General features: G+C 38.1%; 1 protein-coding gene across 1 annotated transcript; it reads right to left on the minus strand.

Moving 5' to 3' along the window:
• Positions 1–11,096: 11,096 nt before the first annotated feature.
• Positions 11,097–12,263, minus strand: LOC137805527 (uncharacterized). Its single transcript, XM_068605470.1, has one exon. It carries the CDS (start codon positions 12,261–12,263, stop codon positions 11,097–11,099), a length of 1,167 nt encoding a protein of 388 aa, XP_068461571.1.

Raw genomic sequence — 12,263 nt, forward strand, 5'->3', positions numbered from 1 at the left:
AAATGAAGCAAAATGTTACCAAATTCAAAGCATTCAAACCGCAACTCGCCTCATATTAAGCAACCTAGGGTTTTTGAAACGGGTGGTTTGCGAAAATTGGGGGTGTTACGAAATTGGAGATTCAAGCTCAAATTCAAGCTTGAAAATTGAAAGTTAGGTTGGGGAAACTTACCTTTCACCTTAGGAAAGCATGCATTCGGGTTCACACAAGACTGATAGCAGTGAGAACTCTCGTGCATATACAAAACCACACATACATTACCATTTTTTTTTTAAACTTAAAACATCTGTATATTAGTTCTGTATGTAATACACATTTTTATTTACATGCGGATACACTTCTCCTTACATACGGATCCATCTAAAAAAATATCCCTTTTTGCACGCCACCATTACATATTGTTACATACGGAAAAATCCGTATGTAACAGAACTTTACATACGGAATTATATCCGTATGTAAAATTCGTATGTATCTCATATATTACATACGGATTTCTATCCGTATGTAATTATCCGTGGGTAATGAACGAATTTCTTGTAGTGATTACTGTGGGAAATTAGGTTTAGGATTACTCATATTTTTCATGAAAGGAATGCGTGTGTTGATAAGTTGACTAATTTAGAATTTATTCATAGAGAATCTTTTCATTGGTATAATAGGTTTTCATCTTGTCTGTTCTTAGAATTCTTTATGAATAGGTATAGTCTACATATGTATTGTTTTTGTTAACATATGTGTTTTGGTCTAGTCCCCCCTTTTTTTCTTTTTTTTTAATAATATTTTTTTCATGTGATCGCAAATGATTGTTGTTACTTGAGGTGTCAGCCTAGCTGAGATCTTAAGTTGCATAGTGATGCCTAACATAAAAGTTTTTATTTAAAAAAAATTAACATAAATAATTTCTCCTATTTTACTTATTCTTGTTAATTTTTTTATCAACGGTTAACTGTTAACGGTTAAAGTGGGACATAACTTGAAAAACAAATTTCAACTACATAATTATGAGAAACGCTCAATAGACAAATCTCAAGTTTATAACAATCTAGTACTTTTAGCTCTGGATAACACGCGAAACTTTTGGAGTAAAATTTAATGATTATTAATAAAAATAGTTTAAATATCATATTAAAAATTATGTATTATATTTGAATTTGAATAATAATAATAATAATAATTAAAGTAATCACTAATAAAAAATACATCATAAGATTGCATTGTATGTGGCAGTATGAATTATCATTATGCTCTTTGAGCTTGAAAGAGATTGAACAAATCAATGACCATGTAACAAAATCATCATCGTCTATTAGTGGTCATAAATAAATCAATATTGTTGTGTAATATATAATTCATTTTTTCAAAATAATTTCAATAATAACAAATAATGTAGACAACATAGCTATCGTTAATTGGATGACAATTTGTTCACCTCTTGAGAATAAAGTTTTGAAGATTATTAACCTTCATCATGAAAATAATGTATATCTTCTTAAGCTTGTTTGGAACTTTGCTTATAGCAACAGACCTTGGTCTTTTCTCCTAAAAGTCAGGGTTCTTAAATCAAAATACGAGTTTAGAATGGTTTATAGATCCTCATCTCTTTGACCTGAAATTAAGCAGTTTTATTCTACTATACTTGATAATACTTATTGGACTGTTGGAACAGGTACTTTTATTAATTTCTGGAATGATAAATGGTGTTTTACTACTTCTTTAATAAATATTGCAGGATTATCTGATGGTGCAACCATTCCGGATACATGTCTCTTAGTTTTGGACTGGTTGTGATTGGAATATTCCCTTGTCTTTACAACAAATACCTCATTTTTTTAATCATATCATGGTTAGGGAGGAACAGGATCTCCCTAATTGGATTCTAGATGAGTATGGTCATTTCACTCTTAAATTGGCTAGGACTTTTTTCTTGGAACCAGAAGTTCCCTGTGGTTGGGGTAAATTCATTTGGTCTTCATATATTCCGCCTTCCAAAACTCTAGTACTCTAGAAAGTTTTTCATGGGGTGACTTCCTACAGATCAACTTATCCAGAATAAAGGTTTGCATATATGTTCTATGTGTACGCTTTGTGATGATCTCATTTCTCTAATAAGGATGATCTTCTTTCTTTTATTAATAGTGATGGTAGTCCTTTGGTTAAATTGATTAAGTTTGTTGTGATAACTTTTTCTATTTGGATGATATAGTGTATGAGGAGTTATGCTAGATTTCAGGATAAGATTGATGTTTCTAGGGCTATTTCGGTTATTAAAAATTTAACTTGTCTAGTGCGAAATTCGTCTAAAGCTTCAATTTAGAATGATATATTGGATTTCAACGTGATTAAGTTTTTTGGTATTAATACTCGTACTGGTAAAGTTCTTATTCCTCTTCCTGTTAGATGGGAGTTTCCTTCACCAGGCTGGGTTAAAATTAACACTGATGGGGCTACTAGGGGATATTCTGGACTTGCTACTTGTGGAGGTATTTTTCGTGGGAGTTTATTGGTGTTTTCTCTATGTTTCTTGAAGTTCGGACTATTATGGTTGCTGAGTTTTATGGAGTTATATATGTTATGGGTGTTGAACCAAGTGGTGTTCAAGCTTTGAAGAATCTAAACCCTTTGAAGAATGTTGAAGTCTTTGTTGTGCTTGCAGTTGCTGTGCTGGTTTAGTTTAGTTCTGGGGTAGTTTGAGTGTTGTAATCCACCCCTTGATCGAATCTAAAGCATAGACATTCTCAATCTTTGTGAAAGTAAAATGTTTTTCAAACTAAGTTAAAACAACTGATTGTTTTGTCGAAACAACCGATTGTTTATACTTAGATGTTTTGAGAAAAGATTGAAAACTGGTTTTCAAATGGTTGAGCTGTTAAAACCAAAACAACCGATTGATTCGAGGAAACAACCGATTGTTTGTTTTGGGACCATAACAGAAAAATTGTTTTATCTTTGACTGAGCTTTAAATGATTTAACTGCTTACGCTCCAGTCATTAAATGCTTTGACCAATTATTAAATGCAATTTAAGAGTTTGTTAAGATTTGATAACAAACAACATCTTTGAATAAATTCAGAAAAACAGATTTGAGAAACAATCTTTTCAAGATTTTAAAAAGAGTTTTTGAGTTTTTCAAAGAGCTGAGATTGCTTAGAGTTTGTGATTGATCAAAGTGTGTGGAATAGGATTCTGCTTGTATTGATTTCAGATTATCTTTTGTAACAAGTGTAATCCTTGTACTCTGTGAAACAAGTTTCGTTTCTGTCATTTCTTTATAATAAAATATAATTTTAAAAATAAAAATTATTAATAAAGTTTATAGTGAAAGAATAAAAAAAACATAAAACATTTCATATATATTTATGTATTCAAGAAGTCGTTCAAAAATTGCAAATAATAAAATAAATAAGATAATTTATATTCATAAAGATAAAACAGGCAATATAATAAACAATTATAAGAAAATTTATTCATTGTTACTACTCATCTTTTATGTTGGAAAACAAACTTACTATACAAAATGTAACATCCCGGAAAATAACATCTAACTATTACAATACAGGTTCTACATATTTCTATACAAGCATAAAGTTTTTCAAAACATTCCTAATACATGATTAGGACACATAGAAATACAAATATTTACAATGTAAGTTTCAAAATCAACACCCTAAAGCTCTTCAGATCCTCAAACACCTGTAAGATCATATGCTCGTGTATGTAGTACAGTCATTGCAGTTCAAACACAACAAGAAAAGCAAGGGTAAGCTAGTGAAAATAGAATTTTATAATATACACAATTAAATCAAAAGAAAAAACCAAGTTACATGATCAATTTCTCAAATTATTCAATCTTCTTCAAATCTCAACAATAAAACGATCACATAGATCTCACATGGATCTACACATTCAGAATATTCAACAAACAACGTCTTCTGGAAAACCCATATTAAATAAGTCCTACCAGAGACTAACACCTGATCCAAAGATTATCAGCGAATCCAACAGAAAGGATCAGGGTAAGTTCAATACAACCCAAGCCGTGCATCTCATATGTCAAGGTGTGCATGAACTCCCCCATCAGCTTCTCACCACCTGATATCTTAGTCTATGTGACTTAGATCATCAGTGAAGCTCGGAGATCTATGTTACCACATAGGCATCAATACTTAATACACAGCAAACATCAGTCCTTACATTATCCCAAATGTATGAATTCAATTCCATACCATTCTTTCATAATATCATTCAAAAAGTGATCCACAATATTCAAAAGCGTAATTAACATAAAAAAAAACAACACTTAAATATTAAACCATCAAAATATAATATTTTTACAAATTTAAATAATATATAAACAAATAACCCAATATATAAACACACAACATCCCTGCAAGAAAAATTGAATATTGGGACCACGTCCCTTCCGCATTCAGATCTTCTATCCTAGGTGCTATTAAAAATTAAATTTAGCTTCCCTTACCTCAATTGCTTGCTTTCCAAGCAACTTCTAGAATTTTATTCACCACAGTCTGGATAAGCTTCAAGATTTACGGGTCTAATGCAAGTTATCCTAACAAAACAAAAATTTAGTATATAATAGAATAAGTTGAGAGGATTAAACTTCTCAACTGACCCCACTAAGATTGATGACTAAATCCTAAGGAAAAACAGAGAACAAAAGATATTTAGAGTAAAAATGAACTTACTCTGTTTGAAAATCTGATCGGGTAGAAATGTTCCTTAACTCGCCAGCTACAACGTGGTCCAATCAGATTCTAAAATAGATGAAGATTGAGAGAGAAAATTAAGAGAGAGGGAGAGAAGAGAATATGGAAAGAGAGAGAGAAAGAGAAAAAAAGAAGAAAAAAAGAACAGTGGTGGAGGGGTAGGTTCTCTGCGCTTCTTTTTTTTTTTTTAACGCTGTCACACAAAAATTTCAGTAGCAATTTTTTTTTAATATTCTCCCTATTAAAACTAACTAGAGAGATTAGACATAAAAGAAATAACTGCTTAATAATTTAACATTTAATTAATTTTAAAAAAAATTCAACTTAAAGTACTAATTTTAATATTATTGAAATATGTAGTTAAATAATGTTTTCTATTTTTGAGGGTTAAAATATAAATTTTTCACTAATTACCCGAGGTTTACATATTAACGGAGAAGGTTAGGCCAACAAGTCCAGAAATAGTGATATAACCAACCCTACATTAGCACGGTTCTAAAATCACACACATTCAATTTAAACTTCTTTTTAATATTGTTTTTAATTTTCATTTGCTTCCTATCTATTTAAACTTGTAATGCAAATGAAATGTAAATAGGAAAAATAATTTTTTGCAATTATCCGACTATTTTTTATATTTGCAGCGAAAAAATAATATAAAAACAAAACAAAAAACCATACAAGTAATCTTTTAGGTCCAACCATACAAAAAAACACATGTTCTTTTCTTAACCGACTTTAAGATAATTCCAACCAATCTTTTAGGTCTTCATTCCTTTCTTCATTTGTACTTCCCGAGCTGGTTTCTTGTAGTTTCCTGTCTTTCAATATTCACGGCTTCACATTTTGTCGAACATGTGAAGTGTATGGCAAGATTCTCCTATGATAAAGTTAGAACATATTTAATTATGTAATATATCTCTTAAAACACTCTCCTTATCTATTTTTTTTTATCAGCAATGAATAAATAAAATTAAAGGGGATACTTCAGGGGTATCCCAACCCATATACAGTAACCAGAAGTGGACTTCTTATATCATCCACAAAAGAAACTCTCATTTATGGTTGGAGCAGAACAATCTTAAAGTGAGAAAACCATACCCAAAAATATAACCAACAGGTTACCTCAAAGCAACATTCAACTTTACCGAACCACCCAGAACCAAGGCCACCTACATACACCTCGCCACGCGACAAGTTACCCATGCACGTTGTATAACTTCGGCGACCACCGACAACACACATATGGAGAACGCCGCTTCCTCGACCGGCGATCATGTTGACCTTTGCATAACTTCGACGACCACTGACTACGCACGCATGGAGATCGCCGTTTCATCGACCGACGATCATGTTGACCTTTGCATACCTTCGACGACCATCGACTATGCACGCATGGAGATCGCCATTTCATCGACCGACGATCATGTTGACCTTTGCATACCTTTGGCGACCACCGACTACGCACGCATGTAGATCGCCATTTCATCGATCGACGATCATGTTGACCTTTGCATACCTTTGGCGACCACCGACTACGCACGCATGTAGATCGCCATTTCATCGACCGACGATCATGTTGACCTTTGCATACCTTTGGCGACCACCAACTACGCACGCATGGAGATCGTCGTTTCATCGACCGGCAATCATGTTGACCTTGTATAACTTCGGCGACCACCGACTACACGCATATGGAGAACACCGCTTCATCGATCGGCGATCATGTTGACCACGCCGCTTCATCGACCGGCGATCATGTTGACCTTTGCATACCTTCGACGACCACCGACTACGCACGCATGGAGATCGTCGTTTCATCGACCGGCGATCATGTTGACCTTGCATAACTTCGGCGACCACCGACTACACACATATGGAGAACGTCGCTTCATCGACCAGCGATCATGACATCCTTCCCCATTTATTTGTAACTTCTAATGCAGATAAGGGGATTCAGCATCCAATCTGTAAAAGAATAGTTAAAAGAGGAGCCCCTGTGCTTTAGCCACTGCCAGGATTTAAGCTGGACTTTCTGAACAATCTCCTCCACATCTACTTTCCCTTGACTAAAGACAACGGAATTCCTTTGCTCCCAAATACTTGCCACTGTAGTTGCCCACACTCCTTTCCAAAAGAGGTTTTGTCTACTACTAAGTTGGGGTAGGTAAAAGCTTTCAAAATGAGATAAGATGGTATTCTGCTGGACCGACACAATACCGATCCATCTAAGACATAACACCCACACCCTCTGAGCAGCATCACATTCAATGAATGTATGTTGACATGTTTCCTCCTTTAACTCACACATTGCGCAGAGAATTGTATTCAAGATCACCCCTCTTCTGCTCAAATTTTCTCTTATAGGTATTCTACCTATAAGGACTCTCCATGTTGTGGTTAACACACTGGGGAAGGTTTTGATTTTCCAGAGATAACTGAATACAACATTTTGGGAGCTTCTAACCGGGTAAGCTATACATTCATACGCAGCGTTAACAGAAAAAAGCCCCGAATCATCGAACCCCAACACCCGAATATCTTCCTGATCCCTTGATACCCTAACTCTTGATAAGTGCATAGCCAGATCTGATTCCAACATGCTTTCCCACTCAAATCTAGCACTTCTCCATCTATGTTTCCATTCCCATATTGAGTCTGCCCAAGAGCCAACCTCTTCCACTTTTTGGCCCTGGTTCAAAGAGATTGAATAGAGCCTAGGAAATAAGGTTTTGAGACTACTATTACCGGTCCATGCATCCTCCCAAAATCTTACTTTGTCTCCACTTCCTACTTTCCATACAATTTGTTGATTAAACCTACCTTCTCCTTCACCCTCCGTGCACACTTTATGTAGGTCTCTCCACCACCAGGATTGGACTTTTATTGGTATTTGCCGGCATTCTAGATCCACCCCATACTTGGAAACCAACAACTCCTTCCACCTCCCTTTCTCTTCAGATATCAAGCGCCACCTCCATTTAGCCAGAAGAGCATAGTTGAACTTCCTTATATCTCTTATTCCCAACCCACCTTCTTCCTTTGGTTTACACAGTACTTCCCAGCTTACCCAAGCAATCGGTTTTTTCTCCTTCCCCCAACCCCATAGGAACCTCCGTTGTAGGCTGATTATGCTTTTGCACACACAATCCGGTGCTTTATAAAGCGAAAGATAAAAAAGAGGGACAGCAGTTATAACTGATTTGATGAGACAAATTCTCCCAACCAAAGATAGAAATCTCCCTCTCCATGCATTGAGTCTGACTCTCAGCTTACTTAGAACTGGCTCCCAGAAAGTAGTCTTTCTTGGATTCCCCCCCACCTCCAAGCCCAGATATTTAAACGGGACTCCCATCTGATCACAATTCAATGTCTTTGCATAGCTTACCATGGCATTTCGGTTAACATTTACACCTGCAATTCTGGATTTATGGAAGTTAATCTTCAGACCTGAGGCTAGCTCAAACCCCCTAAGGATTGCCTTAATAGTGACCACATTCCTATGAGACTCCTCACATAAGAATAAGGTGTCATCTGCAAACTGTAGAGAACAAAGTTCAACCTTCTCTCTTCCAATCTTGACACCTGATAGTAGGTTAGCCTTCTTTGCTTGCCTTACTAACCCGGCTAAACCCTCTACCACCACTAAGAAGAGAAAGGGGGCAAGGGGATCTCCCTGCCTCAAGCCTCTTGTTGGCTTGAATTCCTCTGTTGGGCTACCATTCACAAGAACAAATACTGATGTAGATTCCAGACATCCACGCATCCAATCGACCCATTTACTTTGGAATCCTAACTTCAGGAGCATATCATAGAGAAATTCCCACCTAACTGAATCATAGGCCTTTTCAAAATCCACCTTCAAGCACAACCCAGATTTCCCACTCCTCCTCAGATCCTCTACCACTTCATTTGCCATGAGAACACTATCAAGTATCCCTCTATCTTTTAAAAACGTTGATTGGCAGTCATCAATAACAAAGGGTAGCACTTTTTTAATTCTGCCCGCCAACACCTTTGATATGACTTTATATATAGCCCCCACTAGAGATATTGGTCTATAATGTTCTAGCTTAGAGGGATCCCTTACTTTTGGTACCAGTGCTATAAATGATGCATTACACCCCTTTGGTATACAACATGTATCATGGAACACAGCCAAGGCTGTAACTAGCTCATCTTTGATATAGTCCCAGCTTTTTTTAATGAAATTGAAGTTGAAACCATCCGGGCCAGGACTCTTAGATCCTTCGCACTGCCACACCGCTTCCTTGATTTCCTCCTCTGAAAACGTTGCCATAAGAGACCGGTTTTCCTCCTGGTTTAGTCTTTTAAAATCCACTGCGTTAAGTCGCACCCCCAGGTCCTTTGTTGCTTTAAATCTATTCTCAAACAACTTCGTTGCTTCTATTCGGACCGTGCAAGGTTCCTCACACCATTGACCCCCAATCTCCACACCCTTGAGTTCATTTCTAAGTCTTCTCCATTTAATGGATGAATGATAGAATTTGGTGCAAGCGTCCCCGAATTTCAGCCAATTCATTCTAGCCTTTTGACTTACAAGTGAGTCAATTTTCCTATCAATCTCCCGCATTCGACTCAACAATTCCAATCTTTCCACCCTTACACTTCCATGTTGGACAGCATTGAGGTCCTGGCAGTCCAAGCTTTCAATTTCTTGTATGATGGCCCTCCTCCTGGTATGTAAGTTTCCATACACATCTTTATTCCATACCTTGAGGTCTTCCTTTAGCCTTTTCATTTTGTCCTTGAGCTTTGTTATTTCATTCCCCTGAACAACATATGACTGGCACATTTCCTTCACCATCCTAGTGAACCCCCTCTCCATATGCCATGCATCAATGGTTCTAAACGGTCTAGGCCCCCAGTCCTTGTCGACCGATTTAACCACAATGGCGCAATGGTCCGACACTTCCCTCCGCTGTATATACCGCTTGCTACTTGGCCATACCTGTAGCCACTCCTCAGATACAAGAATTCTATCCAACCTACTTTTTGCCGAGCCATTTGCTTTAAACCAGGTGTATTTTTTCCCTACTAGAGGCAGATCTAATAACAGATTTGTCTCAATGAAATTGTTGAAACCGTAGGTCTCCCTAGAGCACCCAACGCTTCCATATATACTCTTCCTCTCACTTCTGGTTCTAACTGCATTAAAATCCCCGCAAAAACACCATAACAGATCCTGTGATGCTGCTTTAATGTTAGATAACTCCTCCCATAGCCTCTCCTTATCTGTGTATGTACAAGCAGCGTAGACATTTACAATTACGCATCTCAGATCAGATCTAAGGAGTTTCCCGAAAAAAGCAATGAACCCTTTTCCCATGACATGACTCTCATAACCAAGCGCAGACTTCTTCCACATAGTCAATAGACTACCTCCTCCATTTTCCCCTTCATTGTGTATCCACCCCACCTCATTATCCCCCCATAACACAAAGCATCTAGCATCGGAAAATACAGTGGTCTTTGTTTCTTGTATGCAAACAATTTCTGCTCCCTCACCCGCAATAACTTGCCTCAGGTATCTGGCTTTGGTTCCTCCCCCCAGACCTCTAATATTTAGATTAAAGATCAACATAAAAACCAGGCTTCTTCCCCTCCTCAAACCTCTGCATACACTCCGCGTCTCTCACTTCCATACACTTATATTCCTTAACCACCTCTACTTCTTCTCTTCTGCAAGCAACACCCATACATTTACCCACTTCCCATAGCATACTTGATTCCTCCACAACTTCCAGATCGTATATTCGGGCGCTACAATTAAAGATGTCTCCATCAGAGATTGCTGTTGTAGGCGTTTCAGCTGAGTAAGAAGAATTCCTTAACCGAGCAGCTCTGTCACTTATTCTTATCGAACGCCTGGGATGGGTGCTTGGTTCTCCCAATTCCCACAGCCCTTTCTTCTTACTTTTACGAGGTGTGGACTTATTCACGAGGCCCCTTACCATTAGCTCTTCGCCACTATCCCTCTTTCTTTGTGCAGCTTTGCTCCCCTCTTCAAGCTCCTGCCATACCAGTTCTTCTACATGGCTTCTAAGGGGCGCATCGGAGTCAAAGATCTCTCTATCTTGCAGATTACCCCCTCCACACCCTTCCTCACGGGCTGGCCCTAGATCTTGGCTTTCCTTCAACTGGGCCGACTGGTTGCCATGGTGGCCCAACGAAATAAAAAGTGTGTAAAGAAAATTACTATGCTCCACGTCCACCACTAACCTCGCCAGATCATCATGTTTAGGACAACTATAACCTTCCACTTTATCAGATACCCACGCTGGCAAGTTGACTAACATCAACTCTTCTGAACCCTTGTGGATCTCCCTTTCCCCATTCGTGAAACTCTAACACACTTTAAGCCGACCAACTATTCCTTTTGTCATAGACTCCCCAGAACCGGACATTTTTGTCTCTTGCGAGGCCTGATCCCCACCTTCGTTCTCCTCCCCCTTGTGCCACGTAGCCCCTCCGTCGCACCGCTCCACCTCCTCCTCACAGCTATTGACCGACAACTCTGTCTCTTCTACGTAGGTGTCCACCGAAGATACACTATCGGAGGAGCCGAACTCATAAGCACTACACTTACACGGATTTCCCTTGGCGCTTGGGTTTTCTTCTTCAATAAAAATGCTGTAAATTTTATTGTTAATCCTCATGTCTTTCTTCAACCTTGCATTACAATTTTTCAGAATCCTGACTTGGAGTCTAGCGAATTCTAAATTCTCCCATACCAGCGTTGAGTTGTCTACAGACACCAGAGTTGCCATTTCTCCTACTACTTTGGCAAAACAATCCTCATCCCACAGGGAGAAGGGCAAGCCATAACATCTGACCCATACCAGTTTATGATCCGCTACATGATTCTCAGACCACGGTTTTATATAATCAAAGATGCTATCGAACCATTCCTTGTTGAGGTTAAAAAGAGCCTTCATGCTTTCCTCTACTCTTGGAGTGATTAGGGTCAATCTATCACCCATATACCTCAACCTGACCATGTCCATACCTCCCTTCACAAACTCCTCTTCCAGATGGGCAAAGTCTAACTCTGCATTAAACTGGCCAATTGAGCTTTTTTCCAGCCACGGTAAAAACTGTTGATGTGTCTTAAAAACTGGTCCTTTCCATTGCTGTTGAGAGCCTCCAACAACTGCTTCAACAAAGGATTTCTTTCGAGCTTTTTCCACCCAGACCTCCTTCTTTATTGATGACCCAGTTACCCCCAGACCTACCACACTCTGCTTCCTTGTTTCTTTTGGCAACTCCAGTTGTTGCTTCAAGTCTTCCTTCCTCTGCTCCCTTCCATCTTCTACCCCGTTCCTCCGGTACCTCGGAACATTAACGTGCAGCTTCAGATTTCCTATATAAATTTGGTCAAGTTCCTTCTCCAACCTCCCAACGTTTCTCACCTCAAAAAATCTCACAAAACCAAACCTCCTCCCCCACTTATTTAGCCTACGAGAGATAAATACTTCTTTCACCCTTACCCACCTTTGAAACACCTTGTGCAT

The sequence above is a fragment of the Phaseolus vulgaris genome, chromosome 3, assembly GCF_000499845.2.
Source record: "Phaseolus vulgaris cultivar G19833 chromosome 3, P. vulgaris v2.0, whole genome shotgun sequence".
In the NCBI taxonomy this organism is placed as follows: Eukaryota; Viridiplantae; Streptophyta; class Magnoliopsida; order Fabales; family Fabaceae; genus Phaseolus; species Phaseolus vulgaris.

Excerpts from the sequence above, each read along its gene's own strand:
- LOC137805527 (XM_068605470.1), bottom strand. The coding sequence starts at position 12,263 with ATGCACAAGGTGTTTCAAAGGTGGGTAAGGGTGAAAGAAGTATTTATC.